The sequence below is a fragment of the Formica exsecta genome, unplaced genomic scaffold (assembly GCF_003651465.1).
Source record: "Formica exsecta isolate Colony F162 unplaced genomic scaffold, ASM365146v1 scaffold37, whole genome shotgun sequence".
In the NCBI taxonomy this organism is placed as follows: Eukaryota; Metazoa; Arthropoda; class Insecta; order Hymenoptera; family Formicidae; genus Formica; species Formica exsecta.
The window spans coordinates 475,343-497,356 of NW_021850941.1; the positions used below are offsets into that span (position 1 = coordinate 475,343).

Here is a 22,014-nt window from a genome sequence, read left to right on the forward strand (position 1 = left end):
AATATATAATTAATATAAATCAATTTATTATTAATTGGTATATAATAACATAATTATAATAATAAGTATCATATTGTATAAATACTATTATATGTAAATTAATTTGTAAATATATATATATATATATGTTTATATATAATATATTGTATATATATAATATATATACTTTTTTACATATACAATGAAAGAGATATTAAATACTCTGTACAATTAATAAAACTAGTTAAGAGTTAGCAATTATGCCTTCAAGCGTTATATCGATTCGTTAAGGCCTTGTTGACTTTTTATTCTATTTATGATAACAGAGAAGAGAAAGAACTATCCCACGCGCTTTTAAGTATATTACACTTTCCTGCGTTCATGCGGCATTTTTCTTTGTTAAATTTCGTTGTCAGTAATAAAACAAGATAAATACATTGACTTTTCTACTCCAAACTCGTGTATGTAGAATATAGTTATAGTGAAACTTGTTGCACTGCCGCGTTACTATTTTCACTTAACTGCATGTCTTTACGCGATGTCTCGCTTTTATTGCGGATTCTATCTTAAGCGGATTCTCGATTATTCCACACTATATAAACGTACACATAGATTTTCCAAGGACTTGGCAAATTGCGCCACTCGAATCTTTTGTGATAATCTTTAATCCCGTTTTTTCAAACAGGAATAACTTAAATCTTTTCGCGACTGTTGGCGCGCAATCCAAGATTATATTACTTATTTTATAACATATATTATAAACTGATATAATAATATCGGAACTGAAGTAACTACGTATACCATATAAAATATAATAAAATATCATATATACATATATGTATATTATGTATGTAACTTTGTCATAATCACATATAAAAATGAATTCGGAACAAGAAGGAGATATTTTATATGAAATGTAATAATGCCAGATTGCACATATACGTGGCTGCAACGAAACTTTCAAAATCCAAGCATCATAGACTATGTAATAACAATCGCGTAATTTTCCACATCGCTGTGCTAAAATTCTTTAAATTTCAAATTTGCGGCCGTCTATACTAAAATATCTAAATGACATTTTAATTGATGCGTAAAAAGATTTAAACTCTGCGTAGCTTTGCAATATATAATTGCAATGTCTTATTTTTATTTTTATATACTGCATTTATCATAAGATGCGATCATATCTATGCGATCATATCATATATATAGTATATGATCATATATATGTATATTGATTTCTGAATGCTTAATTGTACGCGTGTCCCGATGATGGCTAACCAGCGATCGATTTGAATTTGCTTCATATGTGGTTTCAGCAGCATCTCTTCGAAATATATGGAATATCTGGAATAGCACTCAACATACAGACATATGAATCTGCATTCGTGGCTTTCATTTCTTACGCCCGTACCAAATATCAAGCAACCAAATTAGTCTTTTACGATAATATAATTAGAAATTTAACATTAAAAAAAAGACGATCGTAAAAGAATTTGAAAAAGAAATTGAATACAATAAACAAAAAAAATTAAGAAAGAATTTATACGAAACTATCACAAAATTGTTAAAAAAGAGCTTAAATAAAAGGTATTTTATATTAAAATTTTAAAATTCAATGTTATATATTTCCTTAAAACAAGTTATTTTTTTCCGATTGACCAATATAAGATTCAAATTAATTAGTGTTTTTTAAGCCCGTTTAAAGTATTATGTTTTTTGGAATGGCAGCGCACGTTATTGATTTAACTTGTTGCATATGTAAATATAGATAATCAATCCGATATTATGCTTGGCTGCCTTAATGTAATTCACACTAAATTATCAGACAGCGTATTATCGAGAAATTCAAACTATGTGTCGATTAAAATGTAATTAAGTAATCAACATGCGATTATCCTTGAAAAAACGTAGAATAAATATACTGTAGACTAACATAGTCACACGTGTAAATAAAGAACAATTATATATTTGAGTTAGAGATTTCTATTTTGGCACCAGAAAGCAAGAGCGAATGTGTACAGAAATGACAAACCATATAATATTTTACTTAAACATGTGTTATTATTATTGTATTAATACGCTTAAATATTTGTAAATGAATATAAATGAAGATTATATCGAAATTTCACAGCAATCTGTCTTGCTCTACTTGTCGAAATGTCTTGTCTTATTTTACCGTGTAATTAAACTGCCGATAATTAAATGCAATAGAACATAAAGCATTCTCTTTGATTGAATAGTATAATCGTGTTTCTTTTCTTCTATTAAAAAAAAAAGTCTAAAAGTATTTTTCCTCTACATGACTGATTTAACGAAGCGCAATGCTGCAGCAACATATTATCATCGTTCATTATCGCATGTTCTCAAAATTGTTTTTCTTATATACATTCTTCTATCCATTTTCTTAAACAAGTATAACAATGTCCTTTTAAGCGCGTCGTTATTTTGTCTCATTTAATACCAAATATAAATATCAGCCATTCTCAATATGTTTTATGTATGTCATTATGCGAAAGATTGTATCACATATACGTACTTTTTCGTAAATAAAGTTATGAAGATTAAGATTTGTGCATGAAATATGACAATGTCTGCAACAGTATATTGGAGCCAAGTTGTAGTCAATCGCTTGTACTATTGATTCTTTCATTATTAGTTCTTGCGTGAAGAAATAAGTATCTTAAGGAAGAATCACATACTTACGTTTTTTTTTCTTTTATTATGAAAGGCATTCCCGTTCATGTTCCATTTAATTATCACAAACGGAAGTCACAGTAGCGGAAGTCACAGTCATCTTACACCTTTTTTGATTGGACTGATACACAGCACGCATCATTCATGTGTATTTCAATTATTTTATTATTTTAATTATTAATTATTATTATTGTTTATAATAATTTTTATTTTATTAAATATACAAAAAAAAATTTTAAATCTCAATAACATTTTTCTACTTCTTAAATCGCTTCACCGAGTTCTACAGGTGTCCCTAATAGATTTTATTTAATTTTTCATGTTATTAATCATAATCCATTTAAATCTTAATTTTTCAAAAACGCTATTTTTAATAAGTTTTTGTTTAAGTAATCTTTATTTGATGCGTTAGATTCGCACGTTCGTCGGGGAAAAAAACGTCGCGACTGAACTAGATCGTCGAATGATCAAAGATTTAGAAGCAACTTTTCGGTTTTAGGAAAGTTCTAATAAAGGTGCACAAAATTACAAAACTTTACACAAAGTTTTATTAACCGATATCTTACAACATGCGTCAGCTTAGCTACGCAATTAGTTAGTGTCTGTAGGCGTTTCGTGTATGTCTTTGCTTAAGGCATAGCATAAAATATACTCTCGTAGCACCTTAAATACAGATGTAAATTAGTAGATGATCATAGATTAAAAGAGAGACAGAGAGAAATGTGTGATTTGAGCAGGTGTATTCCCTCGCGGAACTTCCTCAACAATACGGGCAACGTATCATACCAAAAACATCACATTTGGCGCACTTTAGGGCGACGAATTCTACTGTGAACTCGTTGCGATGTACTGATCTCTTGCTGCCGTGACAGATGGGACATAGTAGTCTCTGGAATCCGCCGCAGTAGGTACAAACGGCGCATGCATCCTTACACTGAAACATATAAACGTTTTGCAATATTTAATTAAGGGTGTTATAAAATTAGCAATAAGTAATTGTTTCTTGTGACGTTTACTATATTGATTTCTGTGCGCCATCTTTTCTGATTTTTTTTAAAATCTTTAAATGTATATTAAATTTACTGATAACTTGTTAATATATTGAACAATAACACATCTATGGAGAATATGATTCTTAAAAATAGATTAGATAAATTTCGCGTGACAACGATGTTCGAACAAGCCTTCTATCGAGCCTTATTTGGCATTACGAAACCATAGTTTTCACTTTCACTTTGACTTGCTACTGATCGTGAGTTTAATGTACTTGAAATGTAAATCGATTTTGCAGAGTATATAACGAGTTTGAATGGAATAACGATTAGGTATACGGTTGTTAATCGAATAAATATTGAAGATTTTGATTAAATTTAAATAATACCACATATTCCATGCCTCTAACTGTCGTATACAGAAATAAACAAAAAGAAAGACATTAATAAATTATATAAGTCAATCGATGTATCATTAATCCTTTCACTTGTTCGGTAAACCTGATCTTAGTAAAAATTAGAAAACTGTATTGCATTATTAATACCTTGTGCATTATTTAAAAATATTAACGTCACGTTAATCTTCTGTATATCTATGTTCTAATTCTAAACATTTTATGATCTTATCATTATATTCACGAAGAAAATAATTAATTTATGTCAAAAGTGAATAGAATCACTACGCGTATATCTCGTAGAGATCGCTCCGAGGAATTTATATGTATAACAACACCGTTGGCATGCAACAAAAGTAACAATGGTAGCATATATGTAAACGACCTTTAGTTGCAGCAAGGTAAACCTGAATTGCACGACATAGAAATTTATGATCTCGATGAAAAAGGAGGCGGCAGTTGGAAAGAGAGGGTTACAGATAAAAGTGAAAGGGCCGTGCAACCTTGCATTCACAACAGCTTGTGTTGTGCGTAGATGTTTCATCACGGTCTACTATTCTGTCTTCCTTAGAGAGCTGATTCTGCGTATAATAAATGCGTCGCGGGCATATAACACAATTGTACGAATTATTCAAATTGCGATGAATTTTTTGACAGCATGTAAATTTATATCAAATTTTCTAATTCCTGTTCTGAATATAGACTACATGTTTATTACTTGCTTGGAAGAAGTTTATGAGAGATAATAACAATAAACTCAGATATCGAAGAGTTTCTTGTTACATAAATTCTTTTATAGAAAATTATAGAATGCTATATTTTTGACGCAAAATTGATAAATTAATTTGTGTCTAGAATATTGTGCATAGAATTGTTACAAGTGTATATAATTAAAAATTGCAATAATATCGTCTGCATTTAACGTTAGGAATTAAAAGTTAAACATAATCTGAAATTGAAATAGAGGCGGAAATTATATATATCTTAGTCTTCGAATAGTTTAATCCGTTACGCCAGCTCTCTCTTACAAAACTTTACGGGAATTAATTAATTAATATGTGTTGTAACTGATAATTATAAAAATTAATCGTCCGGCCGTGTTATTCATTTCTTACGCATTCGCGTATGGTCTAATAGAATAATGCGTTTGACACATTAAATGTAACGTTAATCGATAAATTCCGGTAATAAATTATTAATTCCACGCTCCGGCACATCCGTATTAAAGTACAGCCCGGGGCGAAAAGGATATTGAGGCTCTACGACGGCGGGCAAAATCAATTCACCTGGTAAGGTTCCAGTATGCGACGTAGCTCCCCCGACTCGTTAAGCCGCTCGACGGTGTCGACATCCTGTAATAAGTAAAAAAAAAATTTGTGAAACGCAGAGGCATTTAATAGCATGGTATTTAAACAGTTCGAGTTATTTGAACGCTTTCTTTCCGCCTCGTTCATGTCATCTGTTGCTGTACGTCTACCGCTATGCCGTAAACAGAGCTTTCCCGGTATGTTGCATGCGTTAAAAAGTTTCTGTCAAATAAAAAAAAAAAATCGCAAAATGCGTCTTTCAAGGCGACGATATAACATTCTCGACGAGTAGTACAGCTGCACGAATAAATTTTATCATATTTCCCGCTTTTTCTCGTGCATATATGCATAGCAGCTATGCACATTCACCGTAATGGTTGTATCGTGCATTTTCATGCTAATGTTAATGAGACTCTTAATAAAGCACGCGATATCTATTTTCCAGGGTTAACGCCTCTGATTTATCCAAAGAAGGAATTTTTGCTATATTTTCTAAAAAATCTTTCAAATTAGAACAGATAATTGCCTAGAGGTAACTTACTATGCGTGATGTTTGCAGCAAAATATTCAAGATTGTTGTAGATATTACGGATTTACGAACACAAGCGAGTAAAATAATGCGACATTCCAAAGATCCGTTCGAGCACGTCTTGTAATTTTATATCTGATGTAACGTAATACAGACTTTATTGCGAATGTAGTTACGACGGTGTAATCCTTTCACCAAAGACGACGTGATGAGCTGTCAAACGTGCGAAGACGAGCAAGAGTGAAAGCGATGTATAAATCGATAAAAAAATAGTAATAGAAAGAAACAGATATTTTTCGATGATTTTCGGTGTGAATCGGCTATTTCGTGCGAGATAATTGCATGACGCCGACAGATTGGAATGCAGTTGGGCTAGCTTTATGTGTGTACACTTGTATGCTAGACATCAGCCACCTTAAGGCGGTGTAACGCAGGCAATCTCACCTCGCGTTCTCTCCAACGGCCTTGGATCAAATAGCTTGACATTTCACTTACGCATATATCTGCTCTATCCAACTATCGGTTGCTGGAAGTAAGTTTCTTGAGAAACGGACACTGCGACGTAGTCGAGAAAATCAAATTACAGCATGATAAACTCTTAGAGCTAAAGATATGTTGTTTATCCAATCCATTTCTTTTTGTCAGAAAAATACTATGGCTATTAAATTTCGGAGCAAAAGTGAAAAGTTAATATTGTTCTTCTAAATAATACTTTAAAAAATATTTAAAAAAAATAAATATAGCTCTAATTTGTGTGATAAAAGATTTAAAAAAGATTATAATAATATTATAATTATACAGAGAAAATCACACATGTTTGTTATAAATATATTAAAAAATTATCTATTTAATTCTATATTAAACAATTCACAATTTTAATATTTCTTATAAAAAATAGATCAAACTGTATCATATAAAAAATCTATTATACAAGATATTCTGATATTATTGGGAATGTGTGTAATTGACAACTATATTATAAACACATGTACACGTATGATATATATTACTCATAACACGATCAAAGTATATCGCTTATTTCATCACTTGGAAAAAGTGCGTAAACACAACTAAAGGTTATGTTTACGAAGATCTTTACTACATCGCAATAAAAGCGACATACTATTTTATGAAGATATTTCTCGTAAGGTATCTCGTCATACATGATGATACGAACTTGTATTACTTCCGTCGTGAATGAGAGCAATTACGAACTATACACAATGGGAGAACATACGTAGGTTTATTATGGTCATTCCCATGTACCGTAACGTTTAAATGATCATTGCGATAATAATCGTTTCTTGTCACTAATTTCTACTATCTCATTCTACCGATTACATAATCTCTATTACGGCTCAGTATCTAATTGGACAGATTGACATCGCGCGAATTGTAACCTGATTATATGAGCCTTTTTCAAAATATCTGATTGTTTATTGAAATCAAAAGGTTTATCAGTTTATATTAATGTATAAACATCAAGAATTTTATTTTCAACGAAAAAAATAATATATTCTCTATATATATAAAATTTGATACTTCAAATATTTTTAACTTTATATTATCTTCTCTCTTTCTCTTTCAATCTCACGGCAGATGCAACATAAGAAAACATGTGAAAGACGATACTCTACATCTGAGAATTGCATGCTGAAACATAATACTTTGCCATCTTCGCCATAGTATTCTATCACCATATAAAAATATACTTATCCCAAAGATACGATAGTTTCTTTAAAATAAAAAATTTTTAAATTATTTATTCTCATTTATTATTCGTATGATAGTTAATTATTGCATTTTATTTAATTAAGTGCAAAAATTCTATTATGTAAAATATTTAAGAATATGTGTGTGTGTGTGATTTTCTTTCTTATTGACACATCCGTCTATGTAAATTAGACACAATCCAATCTCAAATTTTCATTCGTAAGTTCATTCAATTTTTGCTCATCAGTCAATAGTTATCTTTGACATTTCACGTTATTCATCTCCCGACTTTCTCGATGTCGAATATCCCCGATTGCATAATGCGTCATCGGCCTTGTATAAATTCCTCGCAAGGCGTATAACGATGGATTCGAAAGGATCATGAAGTACTTGTAACTCGAATGCTAGTATGCTAACACTATAACTTTTTTTATAAGAAGTTAGTCTATCTATTAAGGGGAAAGAGAGAGAAAAAATAAAAACAGATAAAAAGATCGATATCGCTATTAAGAACAAAATAACTTAGTTTACAAACGTCAAACACAGATGACGGAACGTTCAACGCCAGCTGCTCACACTTTATTGTCTAAGTCTTTATATATAAAACGTTTATATTGAGAATATATATTTTAAAGTGACAACATAAAATACATCACATACACAATTTTTATAGCTAAATCATATGTTTTTAGAATAAAAGAAATAATGGTGAAAGTTGACAAAACATAGATTTACATAACACGAATCATTTCCTTTTTGATATATATTGTAGAGGGTACATTCCTTTAAGTAATACACGATTTGAATTTTATGGCGGTTTCTTTTAGTTCCTGAGAAATATGCGACTATAAATATATATATATGAAATAATTTTCGTACTAATTTGTATCATTTTTTCGTTATATCCTAATCGTATGTTTATATTTCTTTTGTTTGCATTTGCTCGCTATTGTGTATCATTGTCAATATGCTTCAGAATTAGTAGATTAGTTTAGTTTTGCTAAGAATTTCGAAATAAATACAGTTTATGAATTCCTAGCTATTACTTTATTTTACTGTAAAGTAAAAGCGTGGGTGAGGGAGAGACTCCTAATTAAAAATGCAAATTACTCGGAATTTTGATCTTCACAATTATATATCAAGAATAAAGTAATCCATGCTGTGTAAGTTTTTGTTAACTTTTACTGGAATAATAAATTAATGTCGATATACACTATTACACATTAATGTATTATAATATAATGGCTTATAAAAATATAAGTACAAATATTTTTAAGAGAACTAAGAAAGATATCTCCAAGGATAAGAATCTGCTTACTTCTAGCTTTATGCAGAACTTTATGGGTTTTATTATGTTATTTAGCAAAAAGTTTTGGCACAATATTTTCTCGTATCTAATTCCTACTTTACACACACAATGTTAACATGTTTAAATAGTAAATATAACAGAAAACTATGTAAGTTCCAGTTTCTATTCCTAGTGCCGTGATTAAAAAAGTTGCACCGTTAATTATCTCAAAACAATTTTTTTTATCAAAACGTACATTTTGCAAACTATTTCTTGAAATTTATTTTATCAATATATATATATACTTTTTCTATTTTCCGCAGCCTTAATATATTATAATTGAAAAGACATACATACCCCGATATGCTGACCATCGACGAAGAGTTGCGGTAATGTTAAGACTTCCGAATTGGTCCGGTCCCTGAGTTCGATTTGTAATTCCGTATCGCGAAATAAATCTGCTTCGTCATACTTGACCATGTTCGTCCACAAAATTTGTTTCATCTTCATACAATTGGTAAAGGTCTTTCTAACTATGCCCAGCGATGTCATATAAAGCACCACTTTGCCTTTTTCCCTTTTTACATAGGCCTAAAACAGAGTATAATATGCCACTGAAGATCAAAAAACAAAACCCCGTGTAAATTTTAAGTTTAAACAGAATACAAATTGCATTGAGATTTGCGATAAAGAAGTATTGAGATGATTCTTACGATTTCTTGCACAATAACATACTTTCATACTTTACTTATGTGAATTATCAATATATAATTAAATAATCGCCGTTACTTCGCGTTGAACTACGAGACGCCAAAATTATTCGAGATTAACGCGACAAGGTGATTAAAGAAACGATATTTGTTTTAGGCGATATATGTCTTTCAAGCTTATTTCATTCAACGGTATAAAGACGACTGGCTTCGTCAAACACACAGTATTTAGATTCCAAAATCGCGATAGGTATAAATTTGAAAGGGGGGACAGAATGAAATAAATTTGAATATGTATATGTGTAAGTATAAATATGTGTGTGCGTGTAACCGCGTGTGTATGTAAGCGACATCGATGTCAACAGTTAGAAAAACTAGTGCGAATATATGTGCTGTCGAAGACCATTTCTTAAAGAGAGATATAATACAGAGAGGCTAGAAAGAGAAATTTATTATCATATAAGAAATTTTTTATATTATATATAATAATATAATAAATACAAAAACAATTAGATTTTTCTTGAAATTATACGTTAATTAAAACACAATAAATATTAGTTAAATTAAAGTTTTGTCCAAACAATATACAATGTATATTTATCGATAACAACAGTTATTAATCGCACGTTGCGAAAATTGAGCACTGAATATAAATAGTATTGCTTGTTCTAATTATACTGCAGAAGCTTCATGTTGTATTGATATTTTTAATTCGTGCTGAAAAGCAAAAGATAATATTTTGCAAAACAAAAAGTGTCGCTAAAATTTCGATATTGATCATTTTGATGAAAAAATTGCATATATTATTTTTCGAATTTGCTCGTTGTCTATATATAATTGCTTCTTCTTATATAAAAAATAACATTTCTATAATACCACTATATGTTGTGGCTAGTAAGAAGTTAGGAAAAAAGAAGAAGAGAGAAAGTATATATATATATATGTATCGGTGTATATGTCTGTGTGTGTTGTATGTATGTATGTATGTACATAATTGGAGTCAATAATTTTATACAGATTAATGTAGTAATATCATAAACGAGAGAATAATAATAAAATGCATTGATGAATTAATAAAGTTCTGAAAGTAACGTTAAACACACAAAGTATCCTCTCTCCTTTATTGGCAATCAATTCTTGGATAGACACGGATCCCAATTTTCACACGAAAGACAATAACCCTTTATGGTTCGACGATTCAATCGCAATCGCCGTTTGAACTTCGGTTCTTGTTTAACAATGCGTGCATTGGTCACTTGTTCCTTTAATTCAATTGTTTTCATTGGCACGTGCATAACTGTTGCGATATATGCATCAAGATATTGCGCATACTTGATAACTTACGGAAAAAACCAATTATTTTATAATGTTGTCTACTATTCATGACAGCAAAATATAATTTTTATTATGTTAATTATAATATTTGTGCAATTAAATATTTATACACTCTGTAATTATACGTTAGAATGGCTTTTACTTATAAAAATTACATTTCTTTAATTATTTGATTTAAATTGTCATCCTTGAAAACATCACAATTTGTTATGATATAGCGTCATATAAGTTTCAGTAGATCGCATACTAGAAATGGATACAATCTGTAAATTTGTAAAAGAGACATATATTTTTTTTCTCTCAGATGCAATCTCTCCGTAATAATCTAGCTGTCTTCTAAATTGCCTGCTTCTCGTAATGCTTAATATACTTTCCAGCTGAATTACGTAATGTCGTTTAGGCTGTCCTCTCAAGAAAGACGAAGAAGAATAAGAAGAAGACGGCGGGGTAAGCGGTAGACGAGACAGAAAAAGGAAGGGGAAATGATTATGTTAGATTAGCTTTCACCGCTCGCAGAAGATAATTCACACACACAGTATCGCATAATTCCAATACAATTTTTAATCTATAAAGAACTTTACGCAATTATTATTCTATACATCCTCTGCATTTATTATGTTTGAGTAAAAAATCGTGCATATTGTAATACCGTGCATAAATTTAAAAAGTTTTAATGTATGCTCTTTATGCTTTTTACTATAATTCGTCTGAATATATTAAATTAAAAAAAAAACATTTTATTTTATAAAAACTATCATCTCTTTATTAATGTCACCGCTCTCGTGAAAACTCCAGAGACTGCCATTTATTGCGCTTAAAACGTAAAGCGTGATAAATGCTACATATATTGCGAAGAATATTTATTAAAAATGTTCTTTGGCACAACGCAATTGAAACTTTTTTACATTTATTTATAGAACGTTCTTCTTAAATATATGCGCGAGAAAAGTTTTATTGTAGAATTAAATTTTTCTAATTAACGATATATTATCTCGGATGAAAATATCAATGTAATCGCTAAATTCAATAACATTTGCATTCGTAACATTCACTAAGTTCGATGAAATTTCTGCTCCAGGGTATGGTCATTCCACGTAAAACGATCACGTCCGATTAGCATTATGGATCACCACGTGCTCGCTCGACTGCTAATGAATGTGGGCACTTCAACGGGGAAACCGGACTTGTTGTACCAGGTGCATGATCTGCACTATAAAAGCATGCTATCATTGTGGAAGTGGTAAGATCTCGGCTAACCATTACTAACTTTTTGCTAACCTACTTGTTCCTACCCGTTACCCTACGCAAATGACACGTATAGTAATTGCCTTCGATCATAATTACGTGCCGTCTTGAGGAAGGCAGAACCAATACGGCCATGTACACGCGAACCAGATGGCCTAACAGAGAGCTTCGCGTCATAAGTTATAAAGATGATGGGGAACAAACTTTTTTTATCCCACGTGTATCCTAAATATTAAATGAAAATTCTAATTAGAGAATCGATAAAAGGACTCAAGAAGCGGATGTCCGTATAACATAAAATCAATTAAAAAACAAAAACGCGTGACAATTTTAATAAATTAAAAAATAAAACAAAATATAATTTACAAAGCGAGAATAATATAAATAAAACGCAAATTATAAAGGAAAAATGATGATGATTCAGTCCAGAACTGCACTCTCTTCAGTGTTAAAAATAAAATGTAAAAAGCAAGCGGTCATTAAATAAAAAATAGAAAAAAGCTGTCAACAATGTAAAAAACCATGACAGATTGATTGTTAAATGTATTAAGTCCCTCCAAAAGCACCACAATAAAATTCAAAATTAAATTAAATTAAATTAAATATATTAAATTCATTATCTATCACAGAGTTGTACCAAAAATTTGCGGCAGGGAATACAATAGATATCAATGAGCCGCCTAGAAAAAATATTTATAATAATGGTGGAATAATGTCGAGTAAAGAAACAATATGATTTCACGACGTACCAATGGAGGATCAATAACGAGAGAAAGATCGGAACGCCTAATGAAAACGCAGAACTGTCACATTATATGGTATGTCTCAAATTGCCACGTAGACGGAGAAAATAAACAAAGTACAGCGAAATGAAAACAACAAGGCAAACCTCATGATGAGAGAAACAGATTACACATACACAGTCAGTGGTTGCTAATTTAAAACTTTTTTAGCTTTTCAATGATCGGAAAATAGGAAGGATTAGTAATTCGATGTCGCAGATTCAAAACAAATTTCTATCTTTTTATATGCAACATTTCTAACGTGAGTCCTGTGATTGCACTCTAATTAGAACTTATCATTGTCTGATAAAAATTTATCTAACTATTGTTTTTATATTGTTACATTAATATCAAAAAATAATTTTCTTTATAACTTCGCGAATCACATTAGAGCTCATTGTTATTAATACATGGTTATTAATACTATTCCCAAAACCAAATCTGTGCTATTTCTTTTTCTTGTGATTATATATCATAAAATATATACAAAATGCTGATTAATTTAAAATGATTGTTAATTATATTTTTCTATATCGGAAATTATAATCTTGTTATAAATGCTTAGTCGCCATATATAACAAGAGCAATTTAATATTTTTCATTTTAAATGAATATCAAGAATACAGTTTTTTAAATATGATCGATGACAGAGAGGGAGAGACTTGCAAGAAAATAATTTATCCATCGTATATGTAGCTTCTTGTAATGGAAGGTGTATGAAACCGTTGCGGGTCATACGAGGTGAATAATTTTTTGTGCGTCGCGACGATCCCACACCGACAACATTATATCCACGCTCTGTAGATTACGCTCCCCAATAGAAATCTCTTCGAATAATAAAGCTATGATAAGAAATATATTATGATGCTTGCACAAAACATCGTATTGTATAGTACTACATATATTAAAACGAAAAAAAGTATAAAAAAAAATTATATGTAAAAATAATTACTACGTTGAATTTAAGAAGTCTCTTAAGAGAGAATCTTCAAGTGTTAAAGATAGTAAAAGATATTGTGTAACAAAGCATGTATATAATTAAAAATAAATATATACCTATATCTAAACGTCGCTTTTGTATTTCTTCAAAATAATATTAATTCGTAATAATTCAAGTTCTCTTGTGTAAGAAACCGTTTTTCTTTAATTTATTATAAAAATTCTTCATATCTTTCTTTTTGTAATTTCCTATTTTATTTTGCCAATTCTTAATATCTATGTAATAATCTTCAGTTTTAATTTAGCTCTGAGAATGATTTAAATTGCGGAATTGCATATAATTATCATGCGATTAATTAAATGTAAATGTTTATAATATCGTACACAACTCAAACAGTTTAATGAGTCTCAATTTCACAGCACTATGATACAGCACAGCTATAGTATTATACGTTCTCAAAGACAAGATAATTTTACGAGCGTTTAATGAAAGCTGCACCTAGCCGTACGTGTTACATACGAAACGACGGCATGCTTTGAATCAGCGATTAATTGTGAATGACTCGAGCTGGTAATACAGATGGAAGTGCCAAAGACGATTTCTCCGTAACTGGGATAATGTTAAGAGATATTAGGTCGCCCACTGACCGGAATTTGATGTGTTAAGATTGTTGACAATATTATAAATACGTATCACTCTCGAAGAATGAACTCTGCTTGTTGATACATATAGAAACTTGCATTATGCAAGAAATATCTATTATAAAGGGTGTTTGAAGAAGCGTAAAATTAAGTTAACTAACGTTCCAGCAACGTCAAACCCATGCTGTAAAATGTTTATTTTTCCCTCATCTATTTAACTTTTTTTTTTCTCAACTTCTATCTAGTATCAAATTAATCAGATGATCAGAAATATCTCGTCTCGGTAAATTGAATCATCGATCAGTCTAATCTACATGTTGACATATCTGTCTTCGCGACCTAGCACTTAATGGTATAATGACGAGAGTGAATGGTTAATCATTGCGGCACAATGAACAGTAGCAATTTAAAACAATTTAGTTTCTAAAGAGTGGGAGGTGTAATGGAAGTCGCGGTGCGTTTTTCGTCATTTCTGTAATAACAATCTCATGTGCCACACAGACTTTCACAATGCGTTCATGACGAGAACCAGATTCGAGCTCGGAATTATAATCAAAGAGAAAAGGATACGAGGAAGGGAAAGGGATGTAAAGAATGGAGCACGCGATGTAAACGATGACGGTGCGATTGCGGCAGCCTCTTCAGGTTCTCACGTGCGGTACCGCGATTGCACAAGACAATTGGCATCTGCAATCGCGGAGACATCGCGATCAGCAATGGCGCGCGGCATATTGACCAGAGGCGAATGTGTGAAAAGGTGAAAGCGTATATACACCTGCAACTATTCGCCTAAGCGAATCGCCGCAGGCTTTCTTGAACGGCAATCCCGTCGGCGAAACTTACACACTTTTACGCATGAATTGGCATTACGTATCTAAAGATGTGAATTTAAACATATATAACTTTAGACGAACTTCTATCTTTGATATCTCGTTTTACTTTACATATATGAGTGTCTTCGATTACGTAATGGCGAGTTTTGTGAGCGGATGACATGAATAATAATATAAAGTCACGCAGCACGGGCCGACAGAACGTATAGCACACGTGCCGGTAGATGAAGAAAGAAATCCGTCTCTCTCCTCGAGACGCATCGCAGTGATGTCAGGCGAGATCTGACCTTTATCGGGATAATTGATGCAAATGCGTCGCCGTCCGATGAATGCATTCTTTGCTGGATTCCCCTCTTAAAGTCTACGAGCGCAAACGTGACGTAATTTCATGTGCATTTCTCATCAAAGTCGCGACGCACGATCAATGAGTCCTTCGCTCGAGAGCACATCCGATCAAGCTCTCGCGGCAACGCGGATCGTATCGTCGGCATGCAATTTACTTCGTCTTGCACTCTTCGGTTTGACCTACGTCATTGGCGAAATGTCAATCGCGAATCTATTTTATATGCAAGGTTATGCATGCGGTTCGCATGGGAGAACCGTCACATGTTCCGGTCGATCATTAAATCGATTAATTGTGGTCGCAGATTGACCAAACGGAAATACGAAACGATTCTTCAAATCTCTGAATTATTCCAAAATGTAAATTGTGGGTGAAATGTTACATTGGTATTAACCAAAGTATGACTCGCTATTCATGCATCTTTCCTATTTCTTTTTAAATTAAAATGTTAGGCAATTATACAAACAGAGAAAGTATTTAAACATGCTGTAATATAGACAATCGTATAGCGTAAAATTTTTATTCAAAGCAAACGCTTTATCTTTCTCGTCTGAATATTAAATATTGTGAGAATCTATTTTGCCAGTGCCTTGAAAAGAATTTCTTTCCTTTTAAGCGAGCCATATATTTGTTATCGCCATATTCTTTCACACAACGGATATTTTCTCTCTTGATAATTTTAATTTATGTTAAACTTGCTGCACCTTTTCTAAAGAAAGTTATAATTTACAAAGATTAAATTTAAACTTATACAATTATGAATAATTTAAATAAATAATTAAAAATATATCACATTGATTTTTTTTATTCCATTCATTCATTTATTCCGCGTTCTTTATTCTTGTTTCAATCCATCAAATTACATATAGAATAGAATTATCTGTATGATTCCTTTCCGTTTCTTAATCGGCATTCATCTGCGCGAGTCTGATTATGAGCACAATGATTGAACCTTGAACTAGCTAACATGAATTTAATTTTGTTGAAATTGAAACTGGAAAGCTTCCCTGATCATTATGTGTTCAATGTAGAAATACTTGTAATTTTCGCATTAATTTCCAGATCAATTTCCAAATTATAATCCTTGCTAAATTTTATTATTAAATACTTTATTGAATGATAACGTATAATTTAATGTTTCTTCGTAATTAGCTATGTTTTACAGAGAAATTCCATCTGACCAATTGTAAAAAGCAAGTTTTATAATGATGCGTTCTTTACCAATTTTTTAATCGATGAAATTAAACATATTATGGTGTAGCAAAATAGCATGTTATCTTAAAACCCATTTTATTTAGAGAAACTACACTCTTTTAAAGAGTACAGTATACAAAAAATGACAAATGCACTCTTAATAATGTTTGTAATCAGTAATTCCACATTTCGTATATGATGTACATTTCCTGTTTTCCAGCTATCCATTATAGAAACGGCATTTCTCAGTTATTACGTGCTTCTATGTCAAGATACATAGCGAAGCTTAATTATGCGACATTAAACAACACGCGTCATTATGAAATCAGCGATGAGAAACCAGCTCTTGCTCATCTCCGATAATAAAACACACATATCGAAAGGCAATAATCATTTCGCAAACATTTGGTACCGCGTGCCTGTTAAAACGAAGTGCGAATTCGAAAAAGAAAGTACACTTTCATAAGTACATTCCATTATTTATGCCCGATTGCAACCGCGCGTTTGCCGCAGAAATGTCAATGATCTTATGGCTAGAAAGGAGCATCATTATCGCGTCGATATTCTCACCATAAATACCGCAATACAGTGTCAACATAGCGGAAAAGTGTTAATTAAAGTAATCAAAGACGAAATAACTCGTAGAATATTTCCGATGCTAACTTGTTAAATTATGAGAAAGTCCCGGTACAGAAATGATTAAACATACTTTTCCAGTCTTCTTCTTTAATAAGGCCAATTAATTATTCGTGCTCTTGTAGGTCTAGTGTGCAAGAGCAAAACTTACGCACAGATTACGGACGCTCGCGAGAGACTTTTAATTAATTAAACGTGGAATCTGCATTCGCGCGATATTCGAAAGTTACAGTGTCGCAGAAGGCAAATAGCAAATAGATCATGCGTTTTCTACGACTTTAGAAACTTCCTTAAAGCCAAAGAAAAAAAAAAGAATGCATTGTTTCGTGTGATAACATTTATACATCGTTTACTCGCATATATATGTGTACGTATGCGTGTGTATGTATGCACGTATATTAAATAATTTGTGTATAATTTTAGAGTATATTAAAACATGCATTGTCAAGATGATGTTTTAGAATGCAAAAAAGTAAGAAGTATGACGTTCACCTAGATTGTAGCAGCATATTTTAATATAACAACATGCTATTCCCGTTACAGCTTGTGGAATAATACGGAATTTCTGTTATATATAGATCTGATAAACCGGTTTTGTATGGACGGAAATTTCCCAAATTTCGGGTTACTCGTGTCACGAGTACCACAATATGTAAATGCGCATCTGTGTTTTTCCATCATTTAAGTAACGGTGCATCAATTTCAAATTTCGATGCATCGCGATCTGCTAAAGAACGCTTCGTTACTGTTTCTTAGACAAAATACACAAAATAGATTACCCAAAATAGTTTGAGTCAGATGGTTGGTAAGATTAGAGAACCTCCCTCTGTTCTCTGAATTACTCTCAAGATAGAAATTATTTTTACCTTTATAGAGACTGCGAAACAGACTACCAGTCGTTATTACCGGATATGATTATGATTATCGTTATTGTCGATACGCTGAATAAGATTTATAAGCGCGTCTATGTGTCTTTATCTTTTCACTTCAGAGTCAAAACACAGGTACTACAAAAAAATATAATTATGTTTTTAATAGATATATATTATATATCTCTTTCTGTGCAATAAGTTTGACTCGTTTTGTAAGCTTTCTGAAACAACTTTACAGTGTCGCAGAAGGCAAATATCAAATAGATCATGCGTTTTCTACGACCTTAGAAACTTCCTTAAAGCCAATGAAAAAAAAAAAGAATGCATTGTTTCGTGTGATAACATTTATACATCGTTTACTCGCATATATATGTGTACGTATGCGTGTGTATGTATGCACGTATATTAAATAATTTGTGTATAATTTTAGAGTATATTAAAACATGCATTGTCAAGATGATGTTTTAGAATGCAAAAAAGTAAGAAGTATGACGTTCACCTAGATTGTAGCAGCATATTTTAATATAACAACATGCTATTCCCGTTACAGCTTGTGGAATAATACGGAATTTCTGTTATATATAGATCTGATAAACCGGTTTTGTATGGACGGAAATTTCCCAAATTTCGGGTTACTCGTGTCACGAGTACCACAATATGTAAATGCGCATCTGTGTTTTTCCATCATTTAAGTAACGGTGCATCAATTTCAAATTTCGATGCATCGCGATCTGCTAAAGAACGCTTCGTTACTGTTTCTTAGACAAAATACACAAAATAGATTACCCAAAATAGTTTGAGTCAGATGGTTGGTAAGATTAGAGAACCTCCCTCTGTTCTCTGAATTACTCTCAAGATAGAAATTATTTTTACCTTTATAGAGACTGCGAAACAGACTACCAGTCGTTATTACCGGATATGATTATGATTATCGTTATTGTCGATACGCTGAATAAGATTTATAAGCGCGTCTATGTGTCTTTATCTTTTCACTTCAGAGTCAAAACACAGGTACTACAAAAAAATATAATTATGTTTTTAATAGATATATATTATATATCTCTTTCTGTGCAATAAGTTTGACTCGTTTTGTAAGCTTTCTGAAACAACTTATTAATTATAATATACAAATTTATGAAGTACTTGCTATGTATATTTAATAATACAATAGCCAATTGTGTATCAATAATATCTCTTTCAAGAAATATAAAATCTCAAAATCACGCTTAATAATTTTAGCAAATATTATGTTACATGATAATTCAAAATAAACTGATTATAAACTTATTATTAGTCATATACGCAAGTGTTTACTTAAAAACTCGTTCGTAAATTCAATATCCGCATTGCTTCGTTGACATAAAATGTTTTTACGCCAATATCACATATTCTATTAGTTAATTGGAAGAGATGCTTGATAAAAAAAGACGACATCACGCTATTACGGTTTCAAATTTCTCGATAATTATATTGGTCGAGGGCAATTTTTATAAAAACCCTTTTTAAACGTATGTGCGAGAAAGAGAGTACACGCGGGATATGATAGATATAAAGAGAGAATACAAGACACACACAAAATTCGGGCGGGAAAAGAGCGAGAGAAAAAAAAAAGATGCTTAATCGAATCCAAGAGGAAGCTAAAACTTTTCGTTGCCGTTGCTGCTGTCACCGTGGTGGCCTCTTTGACCCGCTTTCTCTTTTCCCACCCGATTTGTCTCGTGGACATGTCTACCGCGTTTTCTTCAACCGGGAAACTCATGAAGTCGACCTCCCGCTACCTGTCACGGCGGTTAGAGACCTCGACGAATCCATCTCTCTAGAATACGCGGAATAGCAGACAACATCGTAAAAACGGAAGTCGGCAGACAAAGTAGGTCGTTGATATGTCGATGTCATCGGCATTACTTCGTTAGCAAAGCTAATCGAGATATTAGTAATTCAGGCGTACTCATACATAAGTCATTTACGCGTTTATTTGGAATTTTTCGAATGCCCGAGAATGCTACGAAAGTATATTTACATAAAGAAAGATAATTGCAGATATATCGAATTTCGAACAGCATTATCAGCAAGATGCGACCTATGACATTTCAATCTATATAGCATATGAAATGAAATCTGTCAAAGTAATATCGCGACGTCTATCAATTTGATCGACATATATGTATATCGTGCCGTGGAAATTTCTCAATCCCTGCAGCGCAGTTCAAATAATATTATATCGATAGTAGTTAGATTGATATAGTTATATCGAGAAATATTGATGAAACGCCCAATCGCGATATGATGTAGCGTGCATACTTTTCGTAAAGAAAGAAAGTTGGCTCGCGAAAAAAGAGAGACGATAAAGTAGGCCGTATCTGTGCGACGCGTTTATAATTGGTCATTTCACCTTCTTCATTCAACTGTCGCCAAGATACCGAACTGGGTTGCGTGCATGCACGTGCGAATCAGCTTCATGAAAATTTATACTACGAACGAGAGTAATGCTACTTAATTTGCGATTTGCATGTGTAGACTTGGATACCGCGCGCATGAAACACGAAGCGCAATGAAATTATGTGGTCGGCCGGAACAAGATATGGTTGATAGGTTCAATATATGACGATGTGTAACATCTTGGGCAACAGAGTCTGATAAGAGTTATTGTGGAAAAGAAATAAATTAGTAGTTTAGAACATTTCGTGATTATTCTCCCCGTCTTTCACGAATCACCGTTAATTTATTACATTTATTCTGTGTGTGTGCGTTCCACTTTCATTAGTGAGAAAGTATATATTTTGAGAAAATCAAGTGTTCTATATTATTGGTTGAATGCATCTAATGTTTTTCTACGTTATTACGCGTTACAAAACGTACAATTATGTAACCTATTGATAAAATAGGCACGAGCGAAATAGAGAAAAATAATGACTAGTTTTCTCATAAAAAAAGAAAGTTTTATTTCTTATTAATATTAATTGTTTGCAGTATAAATAATTTAACTATTTTCGATACACACAATCATGCTTGTCAAGCTCGATAATTTTAATCTGTTTTTATATTTGTGTTTAAGAAATTGCCAATTAGTAATCATCGCGATTTTACGTTACGTTCCGTGAAAAAATAATATTCTCAGATTTTAACTTAATTATTGCACAGCACCGTAAGCAACAGGTTCACACTTCAGACTCTTTCTCTATGAAAATACTTTAATGAAATACACCGGTTAATGAAATACACCGGCATTAAAACCAGCCGCTCGCCGTAATATGGAACTCTACTCGGAGCATACACCTCTACTCACTAAACAAATTATCTGACCATTAAATGTGTAACGTTTTAATTGCGCGTATACTGCTTCGCACATATATAATCACTCGTCGAAAACACATGCGAGAAATGTGCGCTTGCGCAAGAATTTCAATATTTATAACTATGTACAATACAACATGCACAGTTTATTTTCAATATATTAGATAATAATTATTTATAACGTCGCGACAATAAAATATAGTAATAGTGTCGTTTAATAAGAAGAAGATATTTAAAGTGCCGTTACGTGATCAAGAATAAGCGTATAAATATATCTTTTGATATATAA

At 31.9% G+C, this 22,014-nt stretch overlaps 1 protein-coding gene across 2 annotated transcripts in view; it reads right to left on the reverse strand.

The window, feature by feature from the left end:
* Positions 1-3,201: 3,201 nt before the first annotated feature.
* LOC115239279 (glutaredoxin domain-containing cysteine-rich protein CG31559-like) overlaps positions 3,202-22,014 on the reverse strand; it is a 26,191-nt gene continuing 7,378 nt past the window's right edge. The window contains exons 3-5 of one of the 2 annotated variants that reach the window (XM_029813723.1): positions 9,258-9,491; positions 5,350-5,415; positions 3,202-3,610 (exon numbers count right to left, since the gene is read on the reverse strand). In XM_029813723.1, the coding sequence (XP_029669583.1) occupies positions 3,437-3,610; positions 5,350-5,415; positions 9,258-9,491 (474 nt within the window). In that variant the 3' untranslated portion in view covers positions 3,202-3,436. The remainder of the gene's footprint in view (positions 3,611-5,349; positions 5,416-9,257; positions 9,492-22,014) is intronic. The other variant, XM_029813725.1, reaches the window with a different exon arrangement.